The sequence below is a fragment of the Cryptomeria japonica genome, chromosome 2 (genome assembly GCF_030272615.1).
Source record: "Cryptomeria japonica chromosome 2, Sugi_1.0, whole genome shotgun sequence".
Lineage (NCBI taxonomy): Eukaryota > Viridiplantae > Streptophyta > Pinopsida > Cupressales > Cupressaceae > Cryptomeria > Cryptomeria japonica.
In genome coordinates, this window is record NC_081406.1 from 599,472,138 (window position 1) to 599,482,755 (window position 10,618).

A 10,618-nucleotide genomic window follows, 5' to 3' on the forward strand; every position below is an offset into this window, starting at 1 on the left:
TTGATTTGATACAATTCTATTATATTTTTTGGTTGAGCTATTGAAAATGATTGAATAAATATTATAAAAGAATAAAAAATGGACCCACATGCACACTTGGAGAATATAATTTAAATAGGCATTATTTATTTATCCTTTTTCCCATTCCCAATTATGGCACATGTTGTAGGAGAAATTAGAAGCTTCTAGAGGAATCTTCAATACCTTGCATGTAACTCCCCCACTAGGATATTAATCAATTTTGCATGGGTCCAATATTGGAAAAAGAATCTCATTCTTAATTAATTTCTCTAGATAGTGGAATTGGAGTTGGTTATTCTTTGAAGAAAGTTTTCTCAAATAGTTTTTTTTAGTAGTCATATTTTCATTTGGAGAATAGTTAAGGTTGTTTTGAAGAAATCTTTCCAAGCTTGCAAGGAAGGATCAAGGAAGGCTAGGCTTGAAGATTTGGAGAGGATTCAACATCAAAAGGCTTCTCCAGGTTCCCTCTTTGCATTCGTTAATTCCTTATGTAAATTTCTCTATATTTTCAAGGGAAATATCTCCTCTTAGATTCTTTAGTTGAATATAGCTTTCTGAAGGAAATCTTTTTTTTTAGATAGATTAATTAGAAAGGAAATCTATTTTTCATTTAAGAAATGCATTGATAAAAGTTTCTTTTCTTTTTAAAATGCAAATGCAAATTTCTCTTTTATTTGATATATTTAAAAGAAAGAAATCAGATTCTACTTTTCTATTTTTTTTTTTGAAATCTAGAGAAAATCTCGAATCTGGAAATAAAAATAAATAAGTCATGTTTTTCAACACCTCTATCTTTTTTTTGAAAAAACTCAAATTCTTATATCTCTGCAGATAATTTCTCTCTCTATGCATAAAATCACTTGTATTGAGAAATCTCGCTATGAGAAATAGTATATCAAATATGAATTCTTCTCATTATTGTTTTGTTATTTATTTATTCCAGAAATCTCTCTCTGTGAATATTATTTTCCTGAAAAATCTCTCAAAGAAAGTTTTGCTTATCTCAACATTAGGGCAAAATTGTTGGATATGCTCACTATGGAATCAAAATTTAAGCATTTACCTATCTCTGTGATAATTTAGTTATCTGTATATTGCTGAAACAAATTTCTCTATTTTATTTCATCCCTGTGATTAAATTCTTATTCTCGTTTTTATAATAACATTCTTTTTGTACATATATCTTTTATATATATATATATATATATATATATATATATATATATATATATATATATATATATATGTTATTAAAATTTATACAGAAAAAATATATATGCAAAATAGTAAGAAAAAGTTCAAAGAATAAATTTCGTCTTTTTTATGTTGCATGGATTAATGGGCCAACGCAGGGGGGCGGAGTTATTACTACCGCCGGGAGTGGTACCCTCCACTACCCTGCGGTCACTGTTACGACAGTGGCCGCAGGGGAGTGGAGGGGACCACGACGGCCCCCTCATCACTGCGATCCTGCACCCGTAGGTCCGCAGTGGTGATGGGACCCATGGCCCCCACTCCCACTTGGCTTTAAAAAGCCACTACATAACATTTAAATTTTTGGCAATTGGATTTTGTTAAAAAAAAATTATTTTAGTTTAATAAAATTCAACTTAGGTAAATTTATAATTAATTTATCTTTAGCAATTTATAATTGTAAATTAAATTATATCAAATTTTATAATTAGAATCTTTCAATCTATTTAAGATGCATTGGGTCACTTAGTTGGCATTTTAGATTCATTAAAAATAATTAATTCATATTAATATGATTTGAACCAAAATTGTCAAATGTCTAAACTAATTGCTATTTTTGGAACCAATGACTCTATAAGTGATTATTCTCATGGTAGAAATAAAACATTGCTTAACCTTGCATGTAACCTACACTATTCTTGCATCATGCGAATTACTTTACATTATTTGCATTTATTGATGACAAAGTTACATTTTCTTCATCTTCATGCAAGTTACACGTTTAATTATTAATATGCAAGTTTCATAATTGTCATTATTATGCAAATTATATTTCAAGTTTTGAATATTAAATAATTTAGTTATGGTTTTTATTCCACGTGGTTCATCAAGTAGTTATTTCAATTAATTAAGCTTTGCAATGTCTAATTATGCACGTTCAATTCATAATTGTTTTCAAGCATGATGTTTTTCATAGCTTCTTAGTTAAGAAAACTAAATAAAGGAAGTCGGAAAACCAAAACCTTGTAGCGTTCGGTATTTACGGTGCTCTGGGTCACGCTTACGAGTAATGCCGTCGTGTTGAACTACTGCACTTAACGCCTAATAAAGTTGCATCAACGACGTCTGTGGCATCGTCCCTATAAATTGTCGGGGAGTAATAAGGGACATTTGGAAGTTAAATCCAAGGGGCGGGTAATCCCCCTTGGATTGATAATCTAATAAGATAATCCTTAAATGATTTTACATCCGCTGAGTTAAACCATAGTAAACCCCCTTTAGGGTTGATTGAGTGAAATACTTTTATGAAATTGATTTAATCTTGAAGAGATGTTGACGATTGACAATTGGGTCAAGGGTGATGCTTATGATAGGTATTAGGATCTAGTTGTTTAGGCCACAAGCAATAGGCCATCTTGAGCCTTTGCTTAAGTGCTACCACAGTAGGTAGCAACCGCAAAGAAACTGTCTGGGACATTGACCCTAGAAAGGGTTGCGTACCCACTAATCAGTTTACATCAAACCATAGATTAGAAAATACAACTACATACTTTACGCCTTGATCCCATGCCGAAACGGGTATGTAGGCAGTCTAGGGACAGAGTTGTCCCTAGTACTCAGGCGTTCGTGGATGGGGTCTAGGTTTTGGTAAGAAGAAGGATTGAGAAGAATCCTAATTTGTAAGATAAGTATAATAAAAAGGAAAAAGTAATTCAATGCATACTCGAAAGGAATCTCGTATGGATTCGCTTGACTTCTCGAGGCTTTAAGCCAAATTCCGAGACGGAATTCAAGCTTGTATTATGTTATTTTGATTTCTCCTAAGGACGACGACCTCGGTGCACTCCTATTAGAGGAGTGTAGTACTTAGTGAGTGACTCGAGACCCGAATGGTCCCGATGAGTCTAAGTCTCTGGCCAGAGCACCTCCTATCCCAATTGGATAGATGCCTACCTCGTATGGGTAGATGCCTATCCCGTATTGGATAGATGAAACCTTCTGCTCCGTATGGACAAATGCCTAACCCATATGGTTAGATGCTCATCCCGGATGGATGAATGCCTAATCCTAATGGATGGATGCCCAGAGTATGCGATTGAATCAAACACAAATGATTAAAGTAAACAAAAAAAAGTGGTCAAATTTTGTTGGGTTAAGTAAAGTGGGTTATTACACATGGTTTCACCTTCCTCACTTAAGAGTAGAAGTAGAATAGTGCTTTGATTTCAATGGAAAATGTAATGGTGTTTGATGAATTCCCATGGTTCATACTTATTGCATCCTGTTGATTGTAAGTTGCAGTGTAAAGTTAGCCTAAACCCCCAAATTTGTGCTAAGTTCGATTGCAAATAGTCATTTGGATTGTGTCGTGTTGGGTATTCAAATGCACTTTCTCAATATGAAAATCCTTCAACATCCTCACAAGATTGCACCGGTTCTTGCAGAGTTGTAGTTTATCTTGGCGAAGCAAAGCTTGGTTTATTTGGAGTTCGTCCACTAGAGCACTATCTATTGATATCATTGCCCTTAGGAGTAGATTTAGATCCTTCTAAACCCTTCCCCCTTTATTTTTAGTTCATTTTAGTTTGTTCAAAGCAGAAGCATCACAGAATTGCTATATCCAATGATGGAGTTTCATCCGCAACAAATAAGTGAAAGAACGATCCAAACATAAGGCCCCTTGGATTACCAGCATTCACATTAGCCAACTGAGTCACATTCGTAGCATAAAGGAACCTTGGAGTCGATCGTTTGAACTCATGGCAATCTTAGCATACAATCGCACTTTGATCAAGAGAGAATGAAGTGACCATTAGGCAACTTTATTCTATGTTCGACGTTGTCATTAAAAACACGTCAACAAGACCTATGAGACTTTTGATAGCATGCTTGATCAAATGAAGCAAGGAATTCATTATAAGAATCTTGAGTTGCAATTCTATGAGGAGCATATTAGGCCTGTTGTCACAAAGAGGTGAACACAATGAACACCCCTCTTCATTGCTTGCCTATGCTCTTAATCCAAAGTGGTATGCACCTAGACCTAGCCGAATGCTTCCTTTTGAGGATGAAGGGGTAATAGAGGGGCTCACAATAGCCCTTTGTAAAATGTATATCAACAAGCAAGCAACCATTCTTCAAGAGCAATGGTTTCAGTTTGCCAATCTTCAAGGACCTACATTCAACAAACCACAGGCTAGGACAAATAGGGTCTCCATTGCACAAAGAAGCCCCTTTGGATGGTGAAAATTTCATGGGAAGGACACACCGAATTCAAAACAACTTGCCATTCGTTTGCTCTCACAAATTGCTAGTTCCTCTACTGAAGAGAGGAATTGGTCCACCTATAGCTTCATCCACTCCATTAAGAGAAACAAGCTTGCTTCAAAAGAAGCTGAAAAACTAGTTGCAGTTCATAGTGCCTTAAGATTTCAGGACCAACAGGCTACGAGTATCGACAAACTCCAACAACGCGATGGGGCATTGATCCTGAAGATGTTAATCAGATTGACGAGGAGGAGGTGCAACCAAGATTGGTCGGGCTACCATTAGATGATCCAATTCAAGCAAAGGGTGATAATGACTCAGATGGTTCTAAGTCTTTGGATATTGATAGCCTGAATGAGGCTTAGTTTCATAGACTGTTGTATTTTAATGAAAATTTGTTGCATTTTGATGTTTGAGACTTTTCGATATTGATAAACCATGGTATTTTGATGTTTGGGACTATTGTTATTGTAATGTCTCCTATTTATAGGCTGTCAATTCCCAAAGGGCAACATACATTACTACTTACTATGTTACAGTAATTACGAATTAATAACTAGGGTTGCTCATAGTACAATTAGGTATTGTCCTTATTCAAGCCTAATCTTAAAACCCTTCTAGTTTCTAATCCTGGATGGGAGACTTGCTTGTCTAGGGCGCGATAATACCGACTCCGTAATGCAGCCCAGATTACAGGAACCTCAGTCCATTCACCCTTGGGGCCTGCAACCCAGATTTCAGGATCATGAGTTCTTTCACCCTAGGGGCTCATCTATCATGAGATGGGTTTATTCCGACTCTCCCTAACAGCATCACACCACTCCTCAGGAAAAGGGATTAGAACTGGTTAAGGCATAGGTCTGTAAATAAGCCAATATCTTGTTGTACTATGTCAACATTTAATACTTAAAGATTTCAGACATATCTGATATTTATCTTATTATTGTTATCTATCAGTCATGAAACATTAATTCAGAAACTTAGATGCTTATTGCAATTATAAAAGAAACAAGCGTATTATTGTTAAGATCAGAACAACATACCAATCTTTGTCCAAGGCAGAAAGTATTAGTTGTTTGAACACCAATGTGATCTCCAATTCGGTTCAGACTCAAGCCTGATTCTCAGTTGATATCTTCTTATTCTTACCGATTCTTGACATTAGGCCAAATGCTCAGATTGAGCGATCCAAATAGGATATATATAAAAGAGATAAAGATTTGATGACGATGAGAGAATGGATTTGATATCCATTATATATATCTTGCAATATCGAAGGGATGCATCCTTTAGTTAGTTAACAGTCATACCCCTCCTTGATCGTATCTCTTCATAAATAATTATTATTGTCTAATAGCACTTGCACCTGAATATTAGTTACTTGTTCTAATCGCACCATTTCCATGAATATTGGTTATTAGCACAAATCTATTTGTATGTCAAATTGCTGCTTAAGTATAATCATTGCTTACTGATTTGTTTGTGCTACTTGAAATTAGTTAATTTTAATCCCAAATCACTTGCTGATCAGATTTGCTTAAGGAATAGTATAAACATCAATCTGCTGGTCCTTCAACCACTATGAGGATAATATGTTGTCTCTGCATGATCAGGTATAAGGATAACGAATTGGATTGCTTCCCTGGTTACTTCATGATGAACATAGCGATCTGCCTCTTCCATAGTGATAGTAATTAGTGGAGGATTATGATGATTGTTTGATCCGATTACTTGCTAACTCCATTACTTTCTCTTTGGGGTGATAGTGATATAAGATTTCTTCATGAATAGATGCTATCACCAGATATGGATGTTCTTAGATTTGCATTTCTTGATAATGAGAATGACCTATCTAATATCTTGTCTGGGATCGCTTCATAATGATCTTTATTGCTATAAATAATGAGATTAAGACTGCTGTTAATCTTGGTCTGATCGGAAAATTGTGAAGTCTTACAGAGTAAGACAAATTTTTTGAGTTTATTAATGATGATGAATATGGTATAGATGAAATCCTGACGGGTCATGACAGTTATACTACTTTGTTAGAATTTATTATGCCGTTACACTACTGCTCTCATGATTTATTTACATATTATGTATACATATGTATGTATATATGTATGTACGTTATACATGTATATGTATATATGTATGTATGTATAACATATATATATCTATACATGCATAACATATATACATACATATGTGTGTATATGTGTGTATATATTATATATATTTGTATATCACCGTCCTCTGACATCCTCTAAAAAATGGCCCTCGAACTGCCATCCCCCGTCGCTATCCCCTAAGCTATGGAACATAGATTTTAAAGGATCCAAAAAGTTCAAACACTACAGCTTCTTTTTAGGGTAGTCCAATTATTTAATTTGTGTATATCTACATCCTCTTGGGAGTTCTGCTCTAAATTTAACATTAAGAGGTGATGTTGGACTCACCCATTAGGCTTGATGTTTTAATAACCCCTCTTTGGGTATTACCATCACTAACAATTACAGTGTCTTTTCAATCCTCTTAACTTGTGGTTGTCATTCATTTTTCTCTCAATTTACAAAATATTAAAGAAAATGATATGTTTATTACTGAGATTCCATTCCTCCATGGTAAAATTTATGTTCTGGCCCTCTCTAACTCGCAGTCGCCACTCATTTTGTCTGAATATACAAGCTATTTAATATTGCGACATCTACACTAATGAGATTTCACGCCTCTGTAATGAAAAAATTCCTCTACTCTTCCTTACACGCCAATTTTCAAACATTAATGGCCAAATTCCAAAACAAGGCCGACAGAGTCGCATCGCGCCCTAAAGTCCAACATCCTGGAATCCTTACTAATTTAAAATTCCTTAGCCAAAAGTTGAATCCATCTGTCTTGACATGGGTTAAAAAGATTTTAAGTCAAATACATACTTCCTTATTAACAGACCCCTCTGATTAACCCATGGAATTACTCTTCCAGAGCACATAATCAAACAGCTTTGAATTCCACTCTGTCCAAATTTTTTAACCGCGTTAAAAGAAAGTTATCATAAGTGAAACACGAAAAAAATCTACAGTTTCATTTTCTGAAAATCGACGCGGTTACCCACGATCCTCTCTTCCACACAAGACCTAAAAAGGAGGGAAACAAAATTTAAAAGCGGTGTTGTGTGTACCTTTAAAGGCCCGATAGAGCTCAATGGCGTCCTGGTTAGGCGGGGGAGGCAAAGGTGGGATTCGAACGCTCGACATGGTAAAGGCTGTGAGTGCTTGCAAAAATGAGGAGAACACATGATGCACGCGTTGAAGTAAAGGGGGAGAAAGTCCATGCCCGTACCTGTAGTAGGACGGCAAGACATAATAATATCGACGGTAAGACCCCACCTGCCTGCTAATAATAATGTACATATAAAACTAGAATTGAACCTCAATTTTCACGCTGATATGTTATTAAATGGGATAAAATGACACACACTTTTAAGTAAAGAGGACCAAGTGCATGCGCGGTGGTAAGAGAGAGAATCGATGACAGCGAGACGATACTTATCCTATTAATTAGTCGATAGGCTTTGGTTTAAGTGGACTTGCTCCACTACATCTTCCCCTGAAAATTGTCTCACGCCGGGAAAGTTCGTCTAACACCGCAAAGTTTGTGTTTCGCCGGAAATAGGTTGTTGGTAATCAAACGGTGAAGTGATGGTTAGCTCCAACAACACCTCATGGCTGACAACAAATTTCAACTCCTCTGCACAGCGTCGCTTCAAATCCAGAAATGGCTCTGAAATTTATCCAATTGTCTTTGTAAATTTCACCAGAAAGTGCCAAAAACTTTATAAATTCCATCGACATCTGCGCGAGAGCAATATATCAATGGCGTTGAGCAACAGCAGCGTTTTAGCACACATACTCAGTAATAATGAAAGAGCAGATCGAATATGATCAATGGGGATTACAGAAAAATGGGCATCCTCATGAAGTAGACATATTCTTCCACCATATGCAACGAATAGGCCTCAAACCAGATCAATTCACATTTGCTTGCATACTCCCAGACTGCGCCAGTATGGGAGATTTTGAACAGTGAATGGACATCCGTCAAAGCATTGAAGATAGAGGAATTTCTTCAAATCTTGCAGTTGCAATTGCCCTTGTAGACATGTATGCAAAATGTTGAAGCATAAACAAGGCACGTGAACTATTTGACAAAATGCCTCAAAGAAATGTGGTGTGATGGACTGCGATGATCGCAGGATATGCACAAATTGGATTTGTTGAAAAGGCTTTAGAAACATTCAAGCGAATGCAATTGGCAAGTGTAAAGCCAAATTTCACAACCTTTGCCAGCGTCCTCCCTACCTCTGACATTCATCAAAGCATAACGGAATACAGAGGAGGTCACTAGGCTCCATGAATAATCATAGCCTTAATCTGCAACATTAGAACCAATTCATCTAATTCCTCAAAATGCATATTACTTATAAATTGTGATTCTTTTGTATCAACAAACAAAAATTCATCTTGAATTTAGACTCACAATATTAAACTAACAATATTAAAAACATTTTTGAAAAGTTTGACTGATAAAGAAGACTCTCCTTTAGTGAAACATAAGAGTAATTCTTTTGCACTAGTAAATAAAAACGATCTTTATGTTAAGACCTATAATAACAAACTAGCAATGTTAAAAGCACTCTTGAAAAGTTTACCAGGCCAAGACAATTCTCCTTTAATCAAACCCAAAGATAACTATCAATTTATTTGTAGATGGTAAGAATTTGTTAAAAATTAAATATGTTTTATTTACATTAATATTTTAGATATAGTGAATCATTGTTAGGATGAAAACAAATTGAGTAGTCAATATAACTAGCAATGTTTGTGGTATAAATATGGTGAACTGAAAACAAAGATGTATGTGTTAAGAGCAAATACATATCCATTCTCCATCTTGAGGATGTGTTCAACCACCATTAGGTCTTATTACAACTATCATCACACTACCTAGTGTGATCCTTTTTCTTGTTTCATCAAATCCTACATAACATTCTAAATAAGTGTGTAAATTATTGTGGATATCAAATGGGTGATCACCTTCTCTTACTGGCTTTTCTCATTAGTTTTAATTCACACTACAACTATCTCAAATTTAAGGTTTAGTGATGTTGTTTTAGTTTTCTCCCGTAATCAATCATGCACATTTTGCGGTATTCCTCTTTCCTCGACTTCTTCTTTTGCTCTACAACCTAAACAAATGTTCATGCATTCAAACAAAAACATAAACAATGAATCAATGCACAAATGTACATTGTAGCCACACACTTTACATCTACAAATTCCCACCTCTCTAGAACTTATTCATTTATTGTTTGTTGGACAACCTAAACATTTTTCTTGGGCAATCAATCCATATATCAATATTATACTATTGTCTTCACTTTTTTATTCTACTTAATGTTATGATTAAGTTCCCTTGATTTCTTTTCTAACATACACATAATTAATGTTTGGATATTTGGTTTCCTTGGTTTGGTAAAACTCTCTTGAAGATTTTTTATACTATATTTTGTGATTATCAAATTTAGAGGGGATAATACAATCTACTTATTTTTAATGCTTTACTATGTCCCTTTGTAATGTGAACCAGGGTCTTAGTTTTGGACACTGGTGCCATGGGTGAAGAAGCTAACACACATTTTTTTTAATTTATATAAGATATGCCTTTAAATAACTTCATAAAACTACAAATTTCACAATATATAAACTATGGATAAAGAAAGAATAATTATTTCACTTACAATTTTTTTTTAATTTCTTCACGTATCTTTTTTAAGAAACTTATTCGTAAATGATAAATCGTGTACTAATTGTATCCCATTGAAATCTACTTATCCATAAAACATCTAATCACACCTTGAAAAGGGTCAAGGCTGAAGATGTTGGCTTCAATTTATTGGCCTTGACTATCTAAGGAATGTCTCTCCAAGACCCTTCAATCAACACTATGCCTAATAATACTCATTGGTACATTCATTTGTTTCATCCATGAGTAAACTGTAAACATCTTCCACAGAAAGGCTCAAGTCTCCATCTATCATTTTAGTAAAGCCCCACATTTAACCATGAATCTACTCTAA

General features: G+C 35.0%; 1 protein-coding gene across 1 annotated transcript in view; it reads right to left on the reverse strand.

Annotated features, from left to right (window-relative positions):
- Nucleotides 1-7,924, reverse strand: part of LOC131063013 (annexin D5) — a 54,300-nt gene extending 46,376 nt beyond the window's left edge. The window contains exon 1 of the mRNA XM_057996774.2: nucleotides 7,661-7,924. Coding sequence (XP_057852757.2) covers nucleotides 7,661-7,892 — 232 coding nt within the window. The 5' untranslated portion in view covers nucleotides 7,893-7,924. The remainder of the gene's footprint in view (nucleotides 1-7,660) is intronic.
- Nucleotides 7,925-10,618: the final 2,694 nt, after the last annotated feature.